Source organism: Tamandua tetradactyla, chromosome 4 (assembly GCF_023851605.1).
Source record: "Tamandua tetradactyla isolate mTamTet1 chromosome 4, mTamTet1.pri, whole genome shotgun sequence".
In the NCBI taxonomy this organism is placed as follows: domain Eukaryota; kingdom Metazoa; phylum Chordata; class Mammalia; order Pilosa; family Myrmecophagidae; genus Tamandua; species Tamandua tetradactyla.
The window spans coordinates 76654912-76680396 of NC_135330.1; the positions used below are offsets into that span (position 1 = coordinate 76654912).

Genomic DNA, 25485 nt, shown 5'->3' on the forward strand with positions numbered 1-25485 from the left:
TACAATCCTCAAGCATGCAAAGGAAACAGCCAGTGACAGTACCCTCGCTGGTATGCAGTGTGGCAACTCACATCCAAATTCGAGGTGATCTCATGGATTGTTTGTCTAGGGAGGAAGACGGCTATTTTTCTTTATATCGTTGTTTTAGTAAAGTTTAGTTGTGCGTCTTGCTTTCTCTACCTCAGAGTATGCGTGTGCATGTGTGCCCACACACATACCTGCCCCTCACTCCAGGCCCCTCTCCCTTTCAGCCTCAATTCAGGCATTAACCTTTGATGTAATATTTTTGCTCCTCATCAAAATGGAAAGAATCAGCTTCAGAGAAGCAATTGAGTTGAGAAAATAAAAAGGATGACATCACTTCAAACGTCGACTTGCCAGAAAATTATCCTTTCAAGTGCTCCCCTGTGCTATCAGCCAGGGACCCTCAACTCTCCCTGACTGCTGCGTGCTGCCCCCGTTTCATAGCTTTTGATCACCATTTGTTTTATGTCACCGTTCATAACATCCCCTGTGTGTATAGGTGTGTGTCACACTTGTGTACTTTTTAAAGTCCCTGCCTGTGTTCACTTCATAAACTCCCAAACGAAAGAGAAGAATTCATTAACATCAGTTATTAGTTGGGATAATTCTAAATAAAGTCAATACAAACATTTGCACAGCATTTGCCCAGGGAGTATTAGGAGTGAGAATTTTGGGCCAGCTACTTGTGCTTTCTCTGTTTTACTACATTTCAGGGTATATGCAGCAAGAAGCCCCAGGGATGGGTTCTATGTCACTAGTAGGTTTCCTTTTCCTCTAAAGTACAAAGTAAAGAGACTTCTAACTTTTTCGTTTTTGCAATTCATTCATGTCAGATGCAGACTAACTTTTTAATGGTCAAATATGAGTTTAGTAATTTCTTTATCACTTCCTTTAAGCAATTTCTCATTATTGCCTTCATTTCATTCTGGTTATATTTGCCACATATATGTCTATATATGACATCGACGCAGAGCTATACTTATTATTCATTTCCTGTCATTTAGCTTTTTTGGATCAATATAGAATTTGTAGGGATCAATGTGGGAAAAATAACTACTTTTTTCTGAAAGTAGATTCTTATGTAGTATATAGCATCTTTTATTTAAGGTGTTTAAAACACTTTCTTTACTTTTTCTCAGTGTCCTTTTGATATCTCTGAGTAGGGAAACTAGTAATAATGATAATTATTGCCTTTTTATAGAAAGAAAAATAAAAGCACAGAAAGGTAAAGTAATATCAGTGAGATGATGATGGTGTCATAGCAGAAATAGGCTTTTAGTTCAGCATCAGTTTGTGAAGTATATTTTTATATATTCCATATTAAAACGTATAATGTCTCTTCACTTTTAAAATATCTCTCTTTGGATGTTAACTAAAAGGTCTGCCCTTTTAAAGACTGTAAATCCCCGCCATCTGGTCATCCTGACAATGCAGTTATTTCCTGCAATGATTTTGTTTCTTTGTTTTTAAAATATCAGCTGTGCACTCACATCAGTTAGAAAGCTGCCCTATGCTTCTCGGTTGAAAAGCATAATTGACTGCTACTATCTCAGTAGAGTCCCGGAGACTAGATGCAGACTATTTGGAGAGGTATTCAAATGGCACTGGACTTCCCCCTCTCTGAGCAAACGCAGTGAGAAAGAGTATGTTTTAGAGTTAGACCAACTTGTCCAAACCTCACTCAACCACTCATTTGGTCTTTTGCTAGGTAACAAACCACCCAAAATTTAATGGCTAAAAACAACCATCATAACGGCTCACAATTCTACATTCTGGCTTGTGCTCAGCTCTACCATTTCTATACCAGTCTAACCAGTGGTCCCTCACTTGGCTGCAATCTACTGGCTCTGCTGGCTGGGATTTGTGGCTAATTTTCTCTCTCTCTCTTTCTCTCTCTCTCCACCCCCTCATTTCTCCCCCTCCCCCATAGTCTCCGGGCCTCTTCCTCTCCGTGCATCTCCTATATGCTCTCACATCATGGTCGCTCCAGCAGCATAACCTGGTGACCTGGGGCATTTAAGACCACAAAAGTGGAAGCTGCCAGTCACACTTAAGGCTTAGATGTAGAATTTGCACAGTGTCATTTCTGCTACAATCTATTCCTGAAAGTGAGTCAAAGGGCCATCCCAGACTCAAGGGGTAGAAACTCTATAAGGGTACGAATGCAGGAGACATGGTTCATTGAATGCCACCACCATTTAACAAATCGCTTAGTCTCTGTGCCTCAGTTTCCTCATCCATAAAATGGAAATAATAATCCTCCCTATTTTACAGAGTTTTAACAAATGTGATAATGAATGTAACGTTATTACCCCAGTGACTGCCACACTCTAGATACTCAAGAAGTAGTCTGTTTTATGTATCCCAAAGTACTTGGAATACCAAGAAATTCTTGAGCTCTTCCTACACCTGTCTACCCCTCACAGGAAAGCAGAGGTCATAGTTCATATTAGCCATTTAGGTTCCCCCCTCCCATGACTGGTACTGAGCCTGACACTCAGCAAGCATCCAGTAAGCCATATTTTTGACTATGTGACCAAATGAGTTGATGTACACTGTCTCCAACAGCTCACTTTTACGACACAGGGACAGATTGAGCTGTTTCACAAGAATCTCTTTTACGCAAATCAAAAGTTATCAAATTCAATGTCACAAGCAATCAAAGCAGTCTGGAGTACATCTTCACCTCTTTTTAAATAGTATATAGAGCAAATTCCCCAAAAATATTTTGCCAGATTTCCACTGCCTCAACTTTAAAACTCAGGCACATACTATAAGAAATATGTAATCCATATGTCTGTGATTCATTTTTACCCAGTTCATCAAAATACTGTTTTTGTATTAAATGTCAAAATGCCTTTTATGTCTTTATTTATGAACCTTTTAAGTTGTTATTTTTAAATGCTGGTAGAGCATGTTTTGCCAAATTTAAAACTCTACAAAGGCATTTGTAATTCTGTTCCAAACCTCAGCTTCTGGGGGAGTTAATTTTGTTTACTGCTGGGAAAATTCCTGTTTTCAGATACAGTCTTTTTAAAGTTTAAACATTCAAAATTCTCTTAAAATTCATTTTAAACATATTAAAGAATGCAATCACCTTTGTATACATGGAGAGTTTGAAAAATCAATATGTGGTACACAGTCCCTTTCATAGAATCACCTTGTTGTCTGCCATCTCATCCTACCTTGGCTCCATAACTTGTTCGGAAAAAAAAATTGAGACTATCATTTGTTACTTATGTATGAGGGTAAAACAAAGTGTAAAATTTCTTCTCTCTTGTTCCAGACAGCAAAATTCTCTATATAGAAACTCTCTGCTCATTTTACAATTTTCATCAAATCCTTTTCCTGCCTTCTTCCTTGTCTCTATTATTACTTTCTTAACTTTGTTCCACTGAGAATAAAAAAGAAAAAATGATCACAACCTAATGGGATGTCTCCATGGCTCAAATTTCTGTGAGACACTAATTGCAATTTAAATTAAAATAAAATAAGTAGACATCAAAAAGCAGAGTGTTAGCTAAAATGAAAAATAATCTATATAAGTCGATGGTATATGGTTTTCAAAGCCCTACATTTGAAATCAGAAAATCTAAAACCCAGGGTAAGGTCTGTGGACCTTGGAGAAATCAATTAAGCTCTGAGCTTTAATTTGTTAATCTTTAAAATGAGGATAATGATACCTAAACCATATCTGTTGCAGAGATATTATGAATAGCAACTAAATAATATTTTGTAAACCAAAAATACATCATTTTTACCCCAGTTCTCAAATATAAGTTTGTGTAAATTGTCTTCCTTCTCTAATGTTCCCATTTCAATGTAAAAGGGTTTATACCTAACGACTAAGGAAAAAATGGGATATTAATATGTCAGATGTGAGCTCTCACTTGCTTATTTGCTCTGGTCCCATGTTCTTCCTCCAAGTGAATTCCATGTCGCCTGGTGAACAAAAGACACTGGTCTGAACAAATGCCATTCATGTGGCACACGTACTTTCATACTCAAGCTGTCAAAATATGAGCCATTTTAGGAGCAGCACCTCTTGGTTTGAATTGGGAAAAATTGTATTCCACAGGCTTTGGCAAGGAGACCGGTCATATAGCTTGGACACTTGGCTTGGATGGAAAAGCAGTCCTGAAATTTGAACACCAACTAGCATAAACCCGTTGCTGGGTTAGCAGTGTTTTCCAATAAACACAGTTTGCTTTTTAATAGCTTATTAGAACACAATGCACCCTTTTGTTCTTCTCTTAAAGTATACAAGGAAGAAGCAAACAGGCTATCATCATAGCTGGGCACTTCCTTTAGAAATCAGACAAGAGCAACTTGCATTCCACACCCAAATAAGTCTTGCATGGAGGAGGAGTACCAGGCTTCTACAGGAAACCACAGAGCTGACCTGGGTGGTGATTTGAATTTTAAGCAGAATCAAGATTTTGCTCAGGTCCATCCCACCTGTCAATGTATGGCAGTACAACAAGATAATTACTTCTTCTTATTTCAAAATGCCAGACACCCAAGGAAGACCTCCATGGAAAATGAACAGAGCCCCTGCATTAAATTTTATTCTAATAAGTGTGAGACTGAGTATCGCTGGCATCTTGTTATGTTGTTCAGGGGAATGGTGGCAGATGCCACATAAATCCTACAAAAAGGTGGAACTACAGTGTGTGATAACTTCAGAAATAGAGAAGGGAAAATGTTTTTTTCAGGAAATGAGATGACATTGTGCATCGTTCATTCATGTAGCAGTGCCAGCTTAGTGAAAAATACAAGGTTGAAATACAAGGCCATTTAGAGAAGGAAAACAGCAATGCTATGTTTGTGCTGCAGGATGACTATTTATTTAGTCCATCCAAATGCTAAAGGTTTTAGATGTAAATTTTTCTTCATGTGTTCCCCAAGACCTTGACATTGACTCCAGCAAGGAAGGCGCCTCATAAAACAGAGCATAATTATTTAAACATTTTACATAAATTTCATCAAGATAACCAACATGGGTCGAAGTGATACAAGAACCCTAAAAAACAGAGAACGCTGTGTGGTATGTATGTGCACACACACACACACAGTTTTCTGAATGTACAGTTGTGTGGCTGTATTTGCCTTCCTGGGCATGCCCTTTTGCACTCATTATAATTTCTTTAGAATATTTAATTGATGCCTATTTACCTTTCAAATTCATTGTAGAAGAAATAAGCCAGAATAGACAAATACAGATGTACAAGGAGACCTATAGCACCTTATGGTGTATTATAGGATTTGGGGAAGTAATTCCGAAAGTAAGTGTTCTAGTTTGCTAGCTGCCGGAATGCAACACACCAGAAACGGATTGGCTTTTAATAAAAGGGGATTTATTTTGTTAGTTCTTCAGAGGAAAGGCAGGTAACTTTCCACTGAGATTCTTTTTTTACGTGGGAAGGCACAGGATGTTCTCTGCTGGCCTTCCCTCCAGGCCCCTGGGTTCCAACAACTTTCCCTGGGGTGACTTCTTTCTGCATCTCCAAAGGCCTGGGCTGAGCTGCGAGTGCTGAGATGAGGAATGCCAAACTGCTTGGGCTGTGCTACGTTGCGCTCTCTCATTTAAGCACCAGCCAATTAAGTCAAACATCATTCATTGCAGCAGGCATACCTCCTAGCCGACTGCAGATGTAATTAGCAACAGATGAGGTTCACGTACCATTGGCTCATGTCCACAGCAACAGAACTAGGTGCCTTCACCTGACCAAGTTGACAACTGAATCTAACTACCACAGTAAGACAAATGAATTCTGGGACAGTCCCCAGTTGACTACTTTCATGCAATGCTATTAGCTTATTATACTGTCTTCCCTGTCTATAGGGTTTCAATACCCACCCAGCTGGTAATTGGCCAGCTGCTGAAGTTGCTGTCCTAGAGTGTAGGCTTTGAAGAAAGAGGGCACCTTAATGTGAATTTTATGGAATCTGCTGAGTGCAAGCGGAATACAACACCTCACTCCATCTATATGTTGGATGCAACTTAGTTTCTACGTGGTGAACGGGGCATGAGATTCAAAGTCAGCAGAACTAGATTAAAATCCCAGATCTGACATTTTCTAGTTGTGTGCTCTCAAGCAGTCTTTGCCCAGTTTACAGATATCACTACACTATGTCAACTCGTTTGTAAACTGAATTTAACGGTGCAAGTAGAATCCTAAGTGTTCGATTTACTACATGACTTTGAACCTAGATATTCAAAAGGTATCATCTAAAAAATAAAGCTTGCAAAATTTTCTACACTTGTTGGTGAGAAAGACATCACAGGTTCTGCCACTTAGTCCGGTGACTTTTTTGCAAGTTACTTAACTTAACCTGTACTTCCATCTGTGAAAGGAAGATGAAGACACATGCTTCTTAAGGTATGAAAATATCAGTTAGATAACGTTACTTCTCTGTCTAAAACTCCCCAACAGAGTCCCAACTTCCTCGATGTAAAAGGCTATATAACTCACAATGGGCTGCAATGTCTTACAGACGCAGCTCTTAATAATTCTGACCTTCCTTATTACTCATTCATTTCAACCCCCCACCCCACAGCCCGACCTGCTCGCCGCTCCTAGAATACACCAGGCATGCTCCTTTCTCAGGGCTGTTTCACCTGCTCCCTCTGCAGTCCTCCCCAGACACCGCATGTGCTCCCACATGTCTGTCAAGTCTTCACTCAACCACCACCTGCTCAGTGGGGCTTTTCTACTCATCCTATTTAGAATTCTCCACCTCTCTGCTCACCTCCCCAGCTTTTTTCCCCATACGTCTCACCGTCTTCTAATATTATTTTAGTAAACCGATTGTGTTTACTGTCTGGCCCTTTTCACTGGAATGAAAGCTTCAAGAACTTAGGAATTTCTGTCTGTTTTGATCCTGCTGTATCTCCAGAGCAGTGTGCCTCCTCCTTAGGGACCACTCAATAAATATTAACAGAATAAAATGATTCGTGGTAAGGTATGGGTATGGATTGAACTGTGTCCCCTAAAAAGATATGTTAAAGTCCCAACCCCCAGTAGCTCAGAACATGATCTTATTTGAAATACAGTCATCAAGGACGCCATTAGTTAAGATGAGGTCATATTGGAATAGAGTGAGCCCTTAATCCATAAGACTGGTGTCCTTATAAGAAGAGGTAAGGAGACCCAGAAACGCAGACACACAGGAGAGAAGACCATGTGACGATGGAGTGAGAGATTGGAGTGAGATTTCTACAAGCCACAGGATGCCAAGAGTTGACAGTAAGCAGTGGAACCTAGAAGCAGCAAGGAAGGATTCTTCCCTATAGGTTTTAGATGGAACATGGCTCTGCAGATACCTTGACTTCAGACTTTTAGCCTCCAGAACTATGAGACAATAAATCGTTGTTGCTTTAAGCCACCAGTTTGTGGTACTTCATTGCAGGACCCCTAGGCAATGAATGTGAGTATCAAATGTCCAGCCCTCTGTAAAGCATTGAACACAGTGCCTGGCACACGGTAGGTTAATAAACAACAGCGAGTGGTCCTCTGGGGTGTATAGCCACAGGTAAGATTATGCTCTTTAGAATCATGGGTGAGCATGCGCTGTTTTTGGCAGCTAACACCTGTGAGAGAGTAAGAGCCCAGGGTTAACCTAGGACACTGGACAGCCTGTGTTCTATTGCTGGGTCTCCACATGACTCACTCTGAGCCTTGGGCACATCAGTTTCTGAACTGAAAGCAAATACAATAAGGAAAACTCTGATTGTCACTGGCTTCGATACCTGAAATACAGCTTCCAAAGCATTACGTAAAACATTTGATTAAAAATAATAAGGGCAAAACACAGCTTCTCACACCTGATGCTTTTTTTCTGCCTTTTCAAGGCATTTTTCAGCAGGTGCTTGCACGTCCTGCCAGAAGGGGGTTTCAGCCACAACCTTTCTTTCTGCAGGTGGAAGTCAATCAGTAATGAGGGAAAACCCAGACTGAGACTTTCCTGGGGAAATCCGAGGATCAGATTTGTCAGTTGGGGTGGGGATGGGGGGCAAAGTAATTCTTTTCATCAGGGTTGAAAAACACAAGGAAGAATACAGCACTGGTCTCCTATTCATTAACTGGGTAGAATTACTGCGGCGAGAAGGTTAATAATTACACAAGTAATTAACGCTTCCTTCATTTTCATGCTCTAATCCGACAGTAGCAGGATTTCAACTTTGGTCCCAGAGTCTGTGGGAAGATGAGGGTAGAATGGCAATGAGTCACCAACTGGCTTTGGGGCGGGGAGATGGCTCTGGGTTTGTAACCACTTCCTAATGAGGTATAACTGGAGCAGATTAACATTACCACAGAGCACTTTAGTTTTTCAAACAATTGTATGCTTTTTGTTGCATTAAGGGCCTAGCTGCTGTGTGCCACGCAGACCTTTAACACGCCACCTTCCCTACGCCCCGCCCCCACCCCTCACGTGTGCACACGGTGTGTTTGGTGACACTGTTTATTAAAGATAACTAATGCCCTAAGTCTTTATTTACTTCTGTTTATTGCGATTTTTTTTTTAGCAAGAGTCACCAGAGAGCAGCTATGCTTCTGGTCCACTCGGGTTCTTTAATCACTGTTACTAGGTAAAATCATCTGTGACAACTAATCCAAAAAGCAGATTATATTTATTTTGGCTACAGTGGCTTGCAATTCGGTAAAATCAACAAAGCCTTTTCATTAGCCCCCTGCTGATGTCCTGAAAAACAGACATTTCAAGGGTCTCAAAGCACGGAGCTACACATATGCAGCCAAGCTAATTCTGACAGATTCTCCGTGCCATTCTTAACACCAAATCTTATTAAACTAACAAACAAGAAACAGAACCCCTCTGCTTCCATACAAAGGCTTAATTAACATGCCTCAACTCCAGAATCAAAATCATAGCCGCAAAGCTCCCTGAATGTGGAAGCCAAACAAATACAGAAACCGTGTCATTAGTTAAGCAAGATTTCGCAAAAATTGCCTTTTTTTTTTTTAATAATGTGGGAATGGGAAAGGATTAGAAATCAGAACCCGTGGTGCCCATTTCTAAACAGTTCTGCATGGGCATTCTGGCCTTCAAAAGCTGGGACTGTGATTAACTGGATTGTTGGTAGAGTCAGCAAATCTACTGAGCAGAGATCAAGGTCTTATTCCAGGGGTTGCAGAGATTAGAAACAGTTGCAGCAGCTTTTAAAGACAGCGTCACTCCATCCACATTTTACCTACCCTTCCCAGCCAACCCTCAGTCCCAGAATCACACGGCTGCACCTTCCAGGTGTTTCTTTCACTTGCCACCATCTGGCTGTCCATCGCCAAGAATTAAGGCCTCTTGAACACGGAACTGAATTTTAGGATTCAGTTGTCAAAAATGGGGGCGTTCCAGGAAATACGCTAGTGGTGGTGACTCAGCCATCACAGTGCCACCAGGCAGCAGCCATAATTAATGAATGTATCAAAAGGTCTACTCAAGGAGCAGAGAAGGTAGACAATGATTTATGTTTACCTAGGGGGAAGATATTTAGCTTTGCAAGAGCTTTCGGAATGAGGAAGCCCAGAAATATTTAGATATAGTGTGACACCCAAATCTGAAGGGAAATTGAAGGAGCAGGCAAGCAGATCCAAAAATAAAGGGCTCCAAAAAAATACGTGGAGAAGCGTGCCCTCACGCACACATTTTCCCCTCCATGGCTCTGATTGGAAAGCTGCCGTGGTTTGAGTATTTCCATGACTGCTACGCAATGGAATCACTCGTTTGTCCCCCAGCATAAGCCTGAGCATTGTCAAGGATGATTACCAGATGATACTTCATGTGAGACACTATCTTAACACGCAGATTTCCATGGTAGAAAGGGGAAGCCTTTCTCTCCTGCAGAGAAATGGCTTGCTAGGTTCTTAAATGCACAAGTGATGAGTGTGTGAGGCTGCCTCAGAGACAGAAAGGTCCAGCTCATCACCACGAGAGCCCCTGTCCAGGAGACCCTTTGGCCAGTAAGTACTCCAGCTCCCTCTGATTCATTCCATAAGCAAAAGAGCTGTCTCTCTGTCAGAGCAGATAATAAAATCCAGCCTGGGAGGAAAATCCACATACAAAGCTCCTCTCAATTCAGAGTTTTGTCCACAGGGGAAATTGGGCCACATCTGATATACAAGTTATATATTTTGGCTCTCCATAATTAAAACTATTGTTGCCATGGCAATTCAGATGGTTGCAAATATAGGAGAGGCTAATGTCATAGTTTTTCCCTTGTTGTGGATACAGTTCGCAGGTCCAGGTTGGGTTTATTTACGGCAGGGTGGAAAAGTGGTTTGGGCAAACAGCAGAGCAATACCACATGAGGTGAGAGAATCTAAAACTCAATTGTGTACCCAAGATACTGTCTTGAATAGTGCATCAGTCCCCAGCCTGCCTTATTTAATAGGTAGTAGAAGTGCCCTGTCTTCCTTATGCATATTTACACCCAGCAGCTCTTCCCAGCACACTCCAAAGCTTCCTGATTTTCTTCTCTATTATCCACCGCTATCTGGAGGATTAAACTCGAGAAGATTTCCAGGTCATTGCAACAGGTCACTCTTCTGGGCCACCTTATCAGGCAATAGGAACCACAGGCAGTCCTCACGCAGAGAAACAAAGAACTCACTTGGTTCTGTAACTTAAACAGGATGCTAAATAGCTTTTATTGTTGTTGTTATATAAAACATGTTGAGACCAGCAACAGGGCACCAGTTGGCCTGAGAAGTATTTCAACCTGATACTCTTCTAAGTTTATTCCCCAATAAAAGAGAATATACCCTTCAGCTTTTTTTTTTTTTTTTTAAATAGTCTTCTGCTTTTCCTAGTTCATTCAGACTGGGCCGGCAGGACAATGCTCATGAGCTCCTCAGGAGAAAATAATCTGAGCCAAGCAAGAGAACAAAATCACACAGACACCTCCAAGGACCCTCTGACAATCCTACAATGCAGCACACCTCTGCCAGGGAAGAGCAGGAATGAATGGGACAGCGTTTCCCAGCTTTGCCAAACCGGCACCTCCGGCACTTGTTAAAAATGCAGAGTGCCAGGCCCTTGATCCAGAAGCTTCAGCAGGTCTTGACTCATTTGGGGGACACCAGCGTAGATGAACTCAGTGAAGTGTTCTGAGGGCGCAGACGTTACTCATAATGGAGTGAAGAATCAACATTTAGAGTCAAAGGAAACCGCGGAGGCAGAAGGGATTGTGCTTTGGTCTATTCTGATGAGAAGGGTTCCTTTGGCACAACCAACTTCCGTCCCAGGAAAACCAAAAAACACCCATGGGCAAAATTATTCCATGTGTGTGTTCATATGGGTCTTACATCCCTTGTATCCCAATATTGCACGGTTTAGTAGTGTTTCCTTGGCAGTCGGTGGAAGGGGACGAAGTTCTGCTGGGTTTTTAATTCTATTTTTCCACTAAAAATAATAGGAGAAAAACTAGGGATGTAAAGCCCAGGAAAATAAACTTTGGGGGATGGTGGTGGGCCAGGGGGTGAGAAGGGGCTGAGAGGGGCACACTGCACTAGCAGCAATAGGTTAAAGAGCGGGGGGGAGAAAAAGTATAATGTTTCATGTAATGCCAGGGATAGTAGTTCAAGATGTTGAAAGAAGCATATAATGTTTCCCCTGGGGAATCTGAAGGTAGCCGTGTAGGTGACAAAAAAGCGTAGAGGACTGAAGTGGAGAAAGAGGCTTTCGTCTGCTCAAAGGAGAAACCAACGGGAGTGTGTCGGATGGAAGGCTGAATGCAGCGCACTGTCAGCCAGCGAGCTCCCCCTGCAAGAAAAATGGCTCGACACAGCCCCAATGACTATATTTCATGGACACTATGTCTCCCTGGAACACAACTTGTTGGGAGATTAGTGTCTAGAGAGAAATTCTCAAATAAGCGTTTACTAAAAGACTAGATGCTTAGCTATGGCCGCTGCTTCTTTTTAATTCCAAAAGCAATCCGAGCCATAACCCAATAGTTCTGTCTTCCGAAAACTGAGTAAAATCTAATACTGCTCCTGAAATTTTACAGACACTCCTCTCTTTCTAAGTACATGAATAGTGTATATACACTCTTCAAAGGCTCTATTTTTCTCTTTTGTAGCAAAACGGCAAGAGCCGATGGGATAGCGGTGCCCGGGGCAATGTTCCTTTTTGCTTAGAAGCTTCCTGCTAATCACCTGCAAGTAATAACAGACTGCAAGGGAGGCAGGCAGAGCCGGCCCCTCACTACCCTGAAGGGCAAAGGTTAGTAGAAACAAAGTGAGGGAGACTTTTTTTGGCCTGAGGGAGCTCTGCAAAATGACCAGTGAGAAGCTCCCCAAGGATAATTCTAGAGGCTGAGGAGCAGTCGTTGAGGATCAGAATGGGCCGACAGTGCTGGACTTCTGAAGCAGAAAGAAAAAATATAACACTTCCCAAAAGGTAACATAGTCTCCAGACCAGCAGTATCTTGGACAGTGACTTGCTTTGCCTCTAGGCTGAGAGGTGGAGTTGAAAGGTATGGCAGGCAATGGACCCCACTTCCTCAGGCCCCTTTCAGAAATAGGCACTTTCCACTCCAAGGCAAGACGAGGGCTACACTGGGTACTGGCACAGTCAGATGGGGTGGCCAGATAATCCAGTAGAAAATTAACTTCAAACAGGAGTCAACAAAATCTGGCCATTTCTACTGGTAGGTTTTAACCCAGGAGAACTTAGAGCAGACCACTCAAAGGGCATGAGAGGCTTAGAAAATTGTAACTAGGAATTTGTTATGGGAGAAGTGTTTAATTCAGTTCCAACTGTTCACTGAGAAAGAATTCGGGCACATGAGGAATTTTGGGGTGTTAAGTATGAAGGATTTTTTCCCCAGCTACTAAAGTCATTAAAGAGAAATAGGGCCCAACTACTCCGGTCGAAAAGAAGAAAAGCTTGAACAGAGGGATTCATGTGTGTTGTAGTTTGTAAAAGCTGCTGGAATATGATATACCAGAAATGGAATGGCTCTTAAAAAGGGGAATTTATTAAGTTGCAAGTTTACAGTGCTAAGGCTATGAAATGTCCAAATTAAGACATGGCTATAAAAATGCCCAAACTAGGGCATCCAGGGAAAGATACCTTTGTTTAAGAAGGCTGATTATGTCTGGGGTTTCCCTCTCAGCTGGAAAGGCACATGGTGACGTCTGATAGCTTCCTCTCCAGGCTTCTTCAATGGCTTCTTTGGGGCTCTGTCCATTCTGTTGGCTGTTGGCTCTCGTGGCTCTAAAGTTTTTTCCAGAATGGTTGCCTCTTACAGGGCTCCAGTAAGCAACCCCTTCTTGAATGGGTGGAGACGCCTCTCCATGGAAACTATCTAATCAAGGTTACCACCCACAATTGGGTGAGCCCATTTCCATGGGAACAATCAAAAAGACTGCATCTCACAATACTGAATGAGGATTAAGGAACTTGGCTTTTCTGGGGTGCACCAAAGATTCAAACCAGTCGTGCCTAATGGTAGCTGTAGAACCTCTTCATATTTTCATAAGCTGGTCATGTTGAGGGTGTTTCCTGCATGAAGGTTGTAGAATGACTTTAAGACTCTACATCTCCCCCCTTGGATCCTGTGGAATACATTTGACTGTACTCAACTGCCCCTTTTTCTTCCACCTATTTCTTAACATTTGAAATTAAGAAGACCCGTTTTCATTACCCTCTTCATGTCAAGTCTGCCATGACACGATTGAAAATTTTCCTCCCCCTCGTGTCTAAGTCTCCTTGTTCTGGTCATTTTCATTGACTTTGCCAACCAAACTGATGATTTCCCAATCTACTCATACCTTCCCTGCTTGAATTCACTAGTCTCCTGGCAAAGGGCCATCCTCCCCCAGGTTATTAGATTACTTGATGGATTATGCATCTCAGGATTTAAAACAGTGATCTCCCAAATCTGCATGTGTTTATTCAAGTCACACCTAAGTCACGTTGTACTTAGTTTCAGAGAAAACATGCCAGACTGTCTACATTGGTTGTGATAGTTTGTCACTTAAATATGTGCTCCTTCCTTTGTTCACTCAAGAAACATTTATTGGGCAGGTACTCTGTGACAGGTACAGTACTAGAGGGTGGAATGCAATAGAACTCACAATCCAGAAGAGAAAAGAGATCATCATCATTAACTATATGTCCCAGAAAAGTTAAGAGAGAGGAAACACACATTTGGAAGCATATAGTGAAGGACTTGACCTACCATGGGGTGGGAGAGGGAATGTGGCCGCTTTGAGAAATGCTTTCAAGCTCAGATCTGGAGTCTGAAAAGGAGTTAGGCAAAGAACAAGGAGTGTCTAGAAGACCACTCCAGACTGCGAGAACTGTATGCATGAATAAGAACGGATGTAGGGCTAGGAGACCAAGGATAGTTTGGTTTGGCTAGAATATATGGAGAAGAGCAGAGAGGCATGTGATGAAGCTTGAAAGCCAGGCTTCAAACTATGGAATGGGGGTGGGAGGTGGGCAGAGACCACACTGAGAAATTTTCACCTTTTTTCCCCTAAATTATGTTAAACTGATCTCTTATGCCCCTTCCTGCTTTAAGATGCTATTCAACTATAAAAATTCTAAATATATGATCCTTTTGTAAGCACAGCTGCCTTATCTGTTATGCCATTATCCTCCCAGTGTCTTCACAGAATGGAATGTGATTTTTCCCATGCCGGAGCTCCCCCCAGAACTTCCCACACTCACACCATATCACCCGAATAATTAGACACCACACGGTCTCACTGGATATCTTTCCTGTCTGTGTCCAGGAACGACAACTTCAACACTGTCCTCACTTCACAGATATCCCGCCAAGTTCGTTATATAATCTTCCTATCTGACTCACTTCCCCTCTGAAAAACCCTTTTCTGACTTACTTCTCCCTTTTCACGGGCACTATTCTTGATCTGCATCTTTAATGTCTCCTAACCTCTTTCAGTTTCAGCCAGACTAGGGTCTCTTCTATATCTAGTAGGGCTCTTTGGTCACCCTGTGCTAAGAAAGATGTGAACTTGGCTCATTCCCAATCTATGTTGATACCCACATTGCCTTCCACCATGAAATACAAAGCAATCCGTTTGCTCATCTCCTGTGCATTCCCAGGCTCACTTCCTTCTGAGGTTTATGATTCCCTCCTCAAGCTCCTAAACCCTTACTTTCAGGAAATGACTCTACATTCTATTTTTCCTGTGAGCATCCTCTTCTACATTTTTCTTGACCATCCACAGATCTGTTTCTACAGATGTGATTGATCTTCCAACCATTTTTTTTTTTTAAGCAAATAGGGAATTCACTATGTTAAAGGCTTGGGAATTGCAAAGAAGCATAAGACGTAGTTCTTGCTTTTCCAGAAACTCCCATCTAGTGAGGAAATGTGCAGACACGTATCATTATAATACCCTGTTATTCTAGGATAGATCTTAGATGGCCCCTTAAATGGACCTGGTTCCAGGTCCCGTCTAGCTGTTGGAAGGTGGTAAAGTTTAATCTGCATCTTAGAGGATGAGTGGGGTTCTGATACGCCTGAGAAAGGGTTATGGATGGAATCCCAAGTAGAACTGCCAGTGCGAACATGTGCGCAGAATGCACGAGGCCTCACCGTGGGTAGAGTTTTTATTTCTTGTCTTTTTTTTCACAAACACAATATTTCCACCAAGCAACAATTCCTCAATTTCTCACTATCCACTATGACCTCTAATCTACTTTCTGTCTCTATAAATGTGTTATTTCTAGATAGTTCATGTACCTGAAATCATAAAGTATTTTTCCTCATGTGCCTTGCTTATTTCATTCGGCATAATGTTTTCAAGGTTCACCTGTGTTGCAGAATGTCTCAGAACTTTGTTCCTCCTTACATCTTAAACGGCTTTACAGTTGTACTTTTTAAACCAAAGAGGAAGAAAGCACAATGGCAGGATGGGACTAGAGGGGTATGATGGCGTAATGCCACAGAGATTTCAAGTGCCAAGTTAATCAGGATGGCTCAGTGTATAGATAATGGGAGTCCACGGGATTTTTTTTAAGGAAAACTGACATGTTAAGTCATACTATTTGGTGTGGCCTGCAGTGAGGCTTGAAAGGTGAGAAGCTGAAGTTCAAGTTCAGTTAGGAAGCGTCTGTCACCACTGGTCCCAAGGTAACCAGAGTAAGGTACAGGCATAATAAGTGACATGCTTATCCCTTCTACTCTCCAAACAAGGGTGGTCCCATCCCTAACACTTTTTGGGAGAAAGGTGTTGTTTCGGTTTGCTAAAGATGCTGGAATGCAATATACAAGAAATCAGTTGGCTTTTAACAATGGGGATTTATTAAGTTACGAGATGCAATTTAAGGCCATGGAAATGTCCAAATTAAGTCATCAAGAAGATACCCTCTCTGAAGAAAGGCCGCTGGCATCTGGAGTTCCTCTGTCACAAGGAAAGGCACATGGCGACATCTGCTGGTCCTTCTCTCCAATATGTCTCTGGGCATTTCTTTTCTCTCTCCAAACATCTCTAGGCTTCCTTAGTTTTTACTGTCTTTGTATCCTCTCACAAAGGACTCCAGTAAAGAGGATTAAGACCCACCTTGAATTGGGTGGGTCACATCTCCATGGAAACAACTTAATCAAAAGGTCCCACCCACACTAGGGTGACACTCACAGGAATGGATTAGAAGTACATGGCTTTCCTGGGGTACATAACAATTTCAAACCGGCATAGGAGTCTTACCCTTGCTGACTTTTAATTTAACATCTTAATCTCAAAAAGTTTTTCTTTTCTTTCTTCAGCTTAAAATTTCTTTTTCTGACTGTTATACCTATTCTTTGTGGAACATTTGAAAATTTCAAGAAAACAGGTTTCCCTTCATTTTAAAAATGCCTTCTTTTGACGCAGCTTGAGAAACCTCTCCTTTGCTCTTCAAAACTTATTGACTTCTTTCCAAATATTCTTTAACTTGCCATGTCCCTCAACTAGAAATCCTTCCTTTCTCACTCTGGCCTGTAAGATTCAGCTCACATGTCAACTGCCCAGGTGGCCCAGCCAGACATCAGGAACTCCTAGAAAACTGCCAGTTTCAGACACCTAGAAACCTTGTGAAACCACACATCACCGATTGCAGATTTCTGTCTGCTTCCTGGCCTATTCATTAATAGCACCCCCTTTCACTCACAAAATGACTCAGTTTGGACAATGAATTATGTGGTCACACTATAAAAGCCCACCAGAGCCTTGGCATTGTTAAGTTCTTCCAAGAAATTCTCCCTCCTTTATCTTCATGACATTGTCCTTTATGCCTCTTTTCATCTGCCCCTTCCCTTTTTATGTTTTCTTTCTCTCAATCACTGATTCTTTTCCCTCTTTTTCTTCCTCAAGTTTAGTTTTCCTTAAAGTCCTTTCCATGCTTACTCTCGGTGATGACCAGCCTATCTCATGGCATTGTGGTAGCTGTCTCTATCTTGGGACTTGCCCTCGTTCTCCAGGCCTGGTTTGCTGTGGGAGCCTTGTTCACTTACATGTCTCATCACCTAAATTCCTAATTGTCCCCTTCTCCCTCCTAAATGATTCCACCGTTAGCCCAGTTTCTCAGAGAAGCTTCAGGTGGCAGGGTTATTGTTGGTATTGATTTTTTGTGCTGAAAGGCAGTAAACTCCAGGGTAGGACTGCCTGGATTAAAATGGCAGTTTCTCCAGTTGGCCACATTTCTTAACTTCTCTGTACCTCAATGTCCTCACCTTTAAAATGGGTATAACAGCAAGGTGCTTTGTAAGTCTTCTTTCCAGGATTCTCATACTTTCCAGTTCTTTAAACCTCCACCTCTACCCCCAGTGCTTGCCTGGTACATGTTTAACAACTTGCTCTCAATGAAAAAAAAAAGCCTCAATTTTTAGCATTTGCCGATTTCCATTAATAAAACTCCCACGATGACCAATGTCAAGCTACTCACATGACATACCAGAATGTGAAGTTGGGCAGAGACGTGCAGCTGTGCACCCCTCTATAGGATTCCACCACCCAGAGGTAATAGTTTGCTTTTGAGGCAAGAGCACAGATAATCACGTAGTGTGGTCAAAACAATTAAGAAGTGATGAGTTCTGAGCATTTATTACTTCTGCTTTAATATACTTTATTTATTGCAAGTTTCTATCATTTAATTGCTTTTTATTTTATTTTTAATTTATTTTTTTTTATTTTTTGGCATGGGCAGGCTCTGAAAATCAAACCCAGGTCTCTGGCATGGCAGGCGAGAACTCTTCCACTGAGCTACCATTGCACCGCCCAATATCATTTAATTTTTAATAAAGGCTACATTTAACCGCTGGCTTACAAAACTCCTGGGTATTTAACAGTTGGCTCTCTTGGTATGAGCAGGCTCCAGCACCCCATCCCTCAGGCGGTCTGTCCTCTTACTCTTCAGTTGCATTCTCCTTTTGACTCCCACTTAGCCTCCCTCATGGACTGTCCCCCCTTCCTTCTCTGCATTGACCCATTACCTGCCCATCTTATAGTGCCATCTTGCAGGGTGACAGCACCCCGTAGCCCTTCCCTTGTCCCATTCTCTTCTCATTTGGAGGGAATACTATACAACTAGCATATGTTATACATACAGTACAGAGGTTTTATTGTTCGCATCATAAATTGTTTTGTGTATCCAAATGATTGCATTTGCTTTAGGCCAGTGATTCTCAGCTGAGGAGAAGAGGGTAGGCAGTGTGGCCATTTGAGACTCATTTTGGAATCTGGGGGCTTTTCAAACCTCACCATCTCCTTTTTAGTTGATGCTGATACTCCACCTTGTGTGTTGGCCCTAACTGGCTTAGAGAATCAGTGTTACACATTATAAATCTTAGCACAATGAATGTGGGATGCATAGTAAGCACTCAAGAACTTGTACATTGAAGAGATCAGATATTTTAATGGAGACCCTAAAATTCTCTTAACTAATTTAATAAATAGCTAAAACTGTGGATTCCTTGCCATACATAGTAGTTTTACAGTTTCTCATAATACATGTCAAAGAAACAGCAATAAGGTATCAGTGGTTGTCCTGAGGTATAACAGTGAAAAAATAGGTTAATAACATGTCAGGGTATTATTTCTTATAAAGTAAATGAAGTAAATGTCTTCCACCAAGGATGTGCAAGCACATTACCACTAAGAGAAGAAAGTGGTTGATGTCTTTATTAATGGGAAAATAACCATTTGGAAGTTGCTGCTGTCACATCCTTGATGTGGTAAGATATAGACATATATGTGAGTATAAATATGTGTGTGGTCTGATCATACACTGCAAAACATTTTGCAAACTGCAAAACATTTTGAAATTCCAAGTGGGATGACCGTGAACTAATTTCATTAGAAATGATAGCATTTAGTGATCAAATTATTTTGCTCTTACTTACTTTGAAATAACACCACAATTAACTTGTCTCTCAGAGACCTCGAGAAAAAAAATAATAGCAAGAAAAAGCTAATGGCCTTCATGTACCCATGGAAATTTTGGCTTACAGTAAAATAGTCAAAGATGAGCATGAGTAGTGAACCATATAACCTACTTTTCAAAATCAGTATTACCACGTCATGTCCTTTCTGAAATCAGGGTGGGATAGATGTAGAAAATAAATAAATGGATCTTAGAAAGATGAAGGTAACGATCCATAGGGCTTAAAACCTCAGGAAGTCTTGATGCTAATTCAAATTTATTAGCAAAAGCTCAAGATATATGAATGTAGTCAACTTTTAATTGTGCATTTGAAGGAAAGGAAGCAGCAGCTAAGAGAAACAAGGTAAACCTTTGCTCACTTGTTTTATCATCCCAGTAATTTGTTAAAGATCAGATTCAAATCTCTTTGCACACACGCATTCAGCATGGTAGCAGAGAGGCAGTGTCAAGCCATCCTGGAACATCCACTCTGTAAATAAGCCAGACATTTGCAATCTCAAGAACTGTATGAGTGAGTCTTCTTCTTTTATAGGTACTTATATTTGCCCCAAGAAAGAAGGATTTTTTTTAGGCAGTCTAGTAAAGAAATAACTCAAAATTTTTACCCCACTTAGCCAACAGCAAGCCTTCTGCTAATTCTCAGTCATAAATAAATAGCATTGACAAAGGCATTAAAGAGTAAAACTATAAGTATAGTCAAGGAGGGCAGAGAAAACGTTGCTATGATATCCCATCTCGGTTTGCAAAAAAAGGTATTAAAATACCATCAGTACAAATTAGGCTAGGGTAATTGTGTTTTTAAAGGGAAAGGGAAACTGCTCTGAAACCTTGATGGGTGTCCTAAAGCTTTCATTGATTAGTTAAGTTTGCTGGTGAGTAATTAGTCAGAAGGGTTGGAATTAGTTAGGAGAGCTCTGCCTCCCATGAATAAAATGCTAGGTGTAATCTCTCTTCCTCCCTTTGTGACAGATGATCTCTGTTTTCTCCTGTGAGTTTGAATTTAAGAGCCACTGAAGCTCAGCAACAGTATATTCTAGCTCAAATGAGCTGAAAATTGCATTCAATTTGAATTTCAAAAATGGAGGGGAGGAAGGGGAAAAAGAAAAACAAAAACCTCAGCACCCATCAAGACTCCACACTATTCAACTACTTCCTGATGCTTAGTTGCACTCTGCCAGGCTGGGGACCTGAAACCCAGGATGTGCTGCAAGGGGAAAGAGCATCGTTGGATTCCGGCCCAGTCTGAGTTTAAAAATAAACTTTTAATAGTCAGGATCAAAGCAAACCTCACTTTTACGTACATGCAGAATACAGAATGCAACCCACCAAAAAAATAGATTTATCTTCTCCAAACTCAAATTGGCTTCTTTTTTCTTATATACTTTGGAGGTGATAAAAGTGGAGGTGTTTTCCCTGGGAAACTCTCGAAAAACAAATTCGTTTCTAAATTAAAATTAATTCCTATTCAGCTCACTTAAGACCCTCATTCCTTGTTGCTTGATTCCCCCCCTTCACCTGACTCATATTACAAAGCAGAGGTGTGCTTAAGAAGTTGGGTAGACATTGATTTTTCAAATCAAATCATATTTTAAATGTCTAAGAGAGTTGGTTATTTAAAGGAGTCTTGTAATAAATTATTTTATAAAGCCAAGCTATTTTTAGGTGCAAATAATTTCCCCTTCATGCAGTGGCACAGCAAGGATGAATCTGAAGTACATCCAAGTGTTCTTAAAACCAGGCACACCTATGGTTAATGAGAAGCACAGTTTCAAGTACCGCCCACGATTAAAACCTAACTGAAGTTATGTAGTACAATAGAAGATACCCCAGAATCATGGAACTGAATGATTTTTGGACAGAACTCCATGTTACGATGAGTTTGAGAGGAAGAAGCAGAGAACATCAAATTCATTTCAATCCATTTCAAATGTGGAAACATATTCTCCCACTGCCTAAATTAATCTCCATTTGCAAATTAAGCAGCTTGGGTGTCATGAAAGAGGATATTCAATTTCTAAAGTGCCATTTCCCACAATGAAGCAAGAATCTGCTGCATGCTTTGCAGAAAATCTGACCTATTCAGAGGGTTCAGTACCAAGTAGGATTGAGCAGGCATCATCAGGAAAAGATGTCACACAAGTTTCTTGTGCACCTGCTTTAAAGCAGGTATTGAGCGTAACAAATAAATGAATCCCTGATTCTTCCATGGAGGAGCTAACCACTTAGAAGTATGAGCAGTTTGAGACTGTGGTGGAAACATAGAACTTCCCCACTGAAAAAATCCCCTTCACAGTATGACCTTCAAATGGCAACCATCACAAAGAATGTCATGGGCCCATGAAGGACAAAGATCTAGTAGATAAACTGAGTATTCATGGTAACCTGGTGTGTTAGTTAGATTCAGTTGTCAACTTGGCCAGGTGAGCATACCTAGTCTTGTTGCTGCGGACATAAGCCAATGGTATGTGAACCTCATCTGTTGCTAATTACATCTGCAGTCAGCTAGGAGGCGTGTCTGCTGCAATGAGTGGCGTTTGACTTAATTGGCTGGTGCTTAAATGGGAGAACGCAATGTAGCACAGCCTAGCAGCTCGGCATTCCTCATCTCAGCGCTAGCAGCTTAGCCCAGGCCTTTGGAGATGCAGAAAGAAGTCACCCCGGGGAAAGTTGTTGGAACCCAGGGGCCTGGAGAGAAGGCCAGCAGAGACCATCTTGTGCCTTCCACGTAAGAAAGAACCTCAGCGGAAAGTTAGCTGCCTTTCCTCTGAAGAACCAAGAAAATAAATCCCCTTTTATTAAAAGCCAATCCATCTCTGGTGTGTTGCATTCCAGCAGCTAGCAAACTAGAATACCTGGGAAAGTAGAAATTACATGATTGTACTTCAGATATCCTCAGAGAGAACCAGACATTCAACTGGTAACTACCCAGCATAACAAAAATTTTTGGTAAACCCACAAAAAGTGGAATTAGAAGGCGAGGGCTTCCTACGTTATGATCAGGAATAGACGCAAAGAAAAGGAATATTTTATTTCTTGTGCATCATCAAAAGGTAAGAATTAGTAAATAAATAAACTGTCTGACCCTGATTACACTGACCAATACAATGGATCAATAGAAGCAAGGGCAAAACTCTTGGTCACTGCAACACACACCCAGTAAAGTCCAATTTTCAGAATAGAGATACAATAAAACATCTTAAAAGCATAAAAATGAATTTTTTTTACATTTTAAAGACAGAACGTGGAAAATACAGGAGCCTCTCCATTTATGTTGCTAATGAAATGTTTACCAGAACCACGGTGAGAGTCAAAAATGTCAAGAGGCCACTGAGCTCTGTAACATGTATTGCACGGCATTTTGTAATGTAGATTTTAAGAGAACATTAATATCTCCTAATCTTGTAGGGAACAGCTTACCTTTCAAACTGCAACAATGTTAGCGAAGGATTTTTTCCTTACATCTTCATAATTTAATATTGTTTCATTGATGAACCAGTAAATTGCCAGCTCTATTCATTTATGTGGCGTGAGCAAGGATCCAACCCAAAAAAGGAAAAAAAAGAGTTAGGTCAATTTTCTTGGCCAATGCATTTAATAAAATCTCCCAGGCAATAGAGTTAAGCACATATTAATAGCCATGACTTAGTATTCTCCAACTTTAGTGTCTTTATTTTCATGCGCGCGCGCGCACACACACACACACACACACACACACACACACACACACACATATATACACTCAGGGCTGTATTAACACAAAATAAGGTAAGTCTTTATGTCTTATTGTAAGTTTTCTTCCTCCTCAACTTTAAACAGATTTATTGATCTTCCATTCCTCTCTTATTGATAACAAATGCTCTATTAGGGTTTCAAAGCATTTTCCATCATAACACCCATTTATAACTTACAGAAAAAAAAAATTCTCCCATCAAAGGACCAAGGGATTTTCTACTTATTTCATATTAGTGTTGAAATCTATGCATTTTTCTAAATATGAATTTTATTTTTTATTTCTACGATCTTCAGAAAGCTAAAAGGGAGCAGGTAAAGCAGCACAGGTTTTCTGATCAGAAAAAAAAAAAAAAAACTCTGGAAGCTTGTGCTCTAAATAACTCCTTGTGAGTTTCAGCCGAACGTCTTCTTAACAGTGCCGTTTTGGGTAGAATGTCTATCAAAGGAAGACACTGGTTTGAATCTCATGAAGTTGCTGAGATCTGAGCAGTTTCGACCTACAAAAACAGCAATCTACATGATTTAACTTAATACTTCGCATCTGTTCCCTCATATAAAAGAATGGTTTCAAAGTTACAAAGTCAACCCTTGGAATTCTGTACTGAACCTGCAGCTAAGGGAGGGAGGCAAAGGGAGAGGAGGGGAAGATTGTGACGAGCTGACGACAGAAACACCCTTAATGGTTTGTTTGACGCACATTTCTGGTGCAGTTTATTAAGTGCAAGAAGTGGGAACACTAATTAGTCATGTGGCACAAGAAATTTTCCTCACACTCCTTGGGGTATGAATGCGGACTTGGGGCAGGGAACACTTCAAAGAGATTCCTATATCACTTTCCAACATTCTCAGAAGGGCCTCTAAATTTTATTCATTAAAGTCACCCTTCCAGTCCACAGTTGATTTTCCTTTTCTTTCAAGGATCAAGTAAAGTAAAATGCTTGACAATTAAACAAGGTTAAAGTTTCACCTTCAATTTCCCCTTAACACCTCAAGTTGGAATCATACATTGATGATCTGCTTTGATGCCGAAGATAAACTGTATGGGTAAGAGAAGACAAAGGAATAACGTAAACATAAGTTCTTGGGTAGACAGAGAGAGCTGAAGACCAACTAAACCCATGGACAAGAAGGCTTCCAGTGGAGATTAGAATCGGGCAGGCAATGGATCCAGAAAGGAGAGCCCTTTGCAGATGAAAATAAGAAGATGTTTTCAGAGCACTCATCAGAGAGAAAGAAGGCAAGATGACTCAAATGAGAATCCAATCCTATTCACTTTGTGAAAACAGGAGGCCTGTGAAAAAACTGTGACTTGTATAAATATAAAGAAACATTAGGAGAGAACCTACCCAACTGACACCACAGGTTAAGAAGCCTGAGGAGAACTCATTTAGACTGTTAAGGGCTCAAGAGGTGCAAAAGAAGGATGTGAATAAACAAACATCTTTCGGGCACCAATTTCATCAGAAATGAAGCTGTCTGTGTAATATTGCAAGGTGGCTGTGGAACGCAAGCTTCCATTTAAAACATAGAAGCTGTCAAAGCTATCTCCAAAATCTATGAAAATTCAAAATAATGGTACTATTGTAATAATGGTTTTTGGAAGCAGTTGTCTTTTGGACCCCACACATACATCTTGCCTCTGAGCCGAGGCATTCAGCTTAGTCTTACTTGTGAATAGTCCACACATCTGGATGGCAGTCCAGGTCAGCAGGCAATAGCTCCTGTTCTCACTGCTTGGGGAGGAAAAATTATTACCTCCCTCATTTATGCACAAGGCCTTCGGGAACGGCTATAAGGAGGGAAACGATGGCACCTAGTGCTTCTATAATTCCTTCCCAGAAAACCTGGAGTGTTCCAGGCCCAAAGGTACAGGGCTCGTGGGTAATCAGGATTGTGCTATTCGGGAGTTCCTGGGGCAGGGCATAAGGGAGGGGTTAGTACCCAGCTCTCTGATTGCTCTCCCCACTCCAATTCCTGCATTTTTTTACCATACTGATCTCATGCTCCACCTCATACTTTGCGCCATTCAGGATCTGGGGTGAGGGAAGACAATAGAGCACAGGGTTGGGTGGGGGGTGGAATGTGGTAACTATGCCTGTTATTTCTATGTTCTCCAGGCAGTAGACATTTCTCTAGATCAATTCTGTTTTCAATGGTGGCAACCCACCCAGGTGGAAGCCTTCTCATTCAATCATGCAGATAATTTACCACAGAAAACAAGACTTCTGCAAACTTTCAGAAATTCAGTTACTCTGTATGGGCTGAGAAGATATTTTGTGGGTAGCTTAGAAATCTCACTTTTATTTATTG

General features: G+C 41.1%; 1 protein-coding gene across 8 annotated transcripts in view; it reads right to left on the minus strand.

The window, feature by feature from the left end:
• ESRRG (estrogen related receptor gamma) overlaps positions 1-25485 on the minus strand; it is a 625071-nt gene that overhangs the window by 456135 nt on the left and 143451 nt on the right. For 4 of the 8 annotated variants that reach the window (XM_077157825.1, XM_077157824.1, XM_077157822.1 and 1 more), the window contains exons 2-3: positions 22861-22952; positions 3915-3966 (exon numbers count right to left, since the gene is read on the minus strand). The exons of 1 other annotated variant lie outside the window; for it this stretch is intronic. In XM_077157825.1, the coding sequence (XP_077013940.1) occupies positions 3915-3961 (47 nt within the window). In that variant the 5' untranslated portion in view covers positions 3962-3966; positions 22861-22952. The remainder of the gene's footprint in view (positions 1-3914; positions 3967-22860; positions 22953-25485) is intronic. 3 more of the 8 variants (XM_077157829.1, XM_077157827.1, XM_077157828.1) reach the window with 1 other exon arrangement.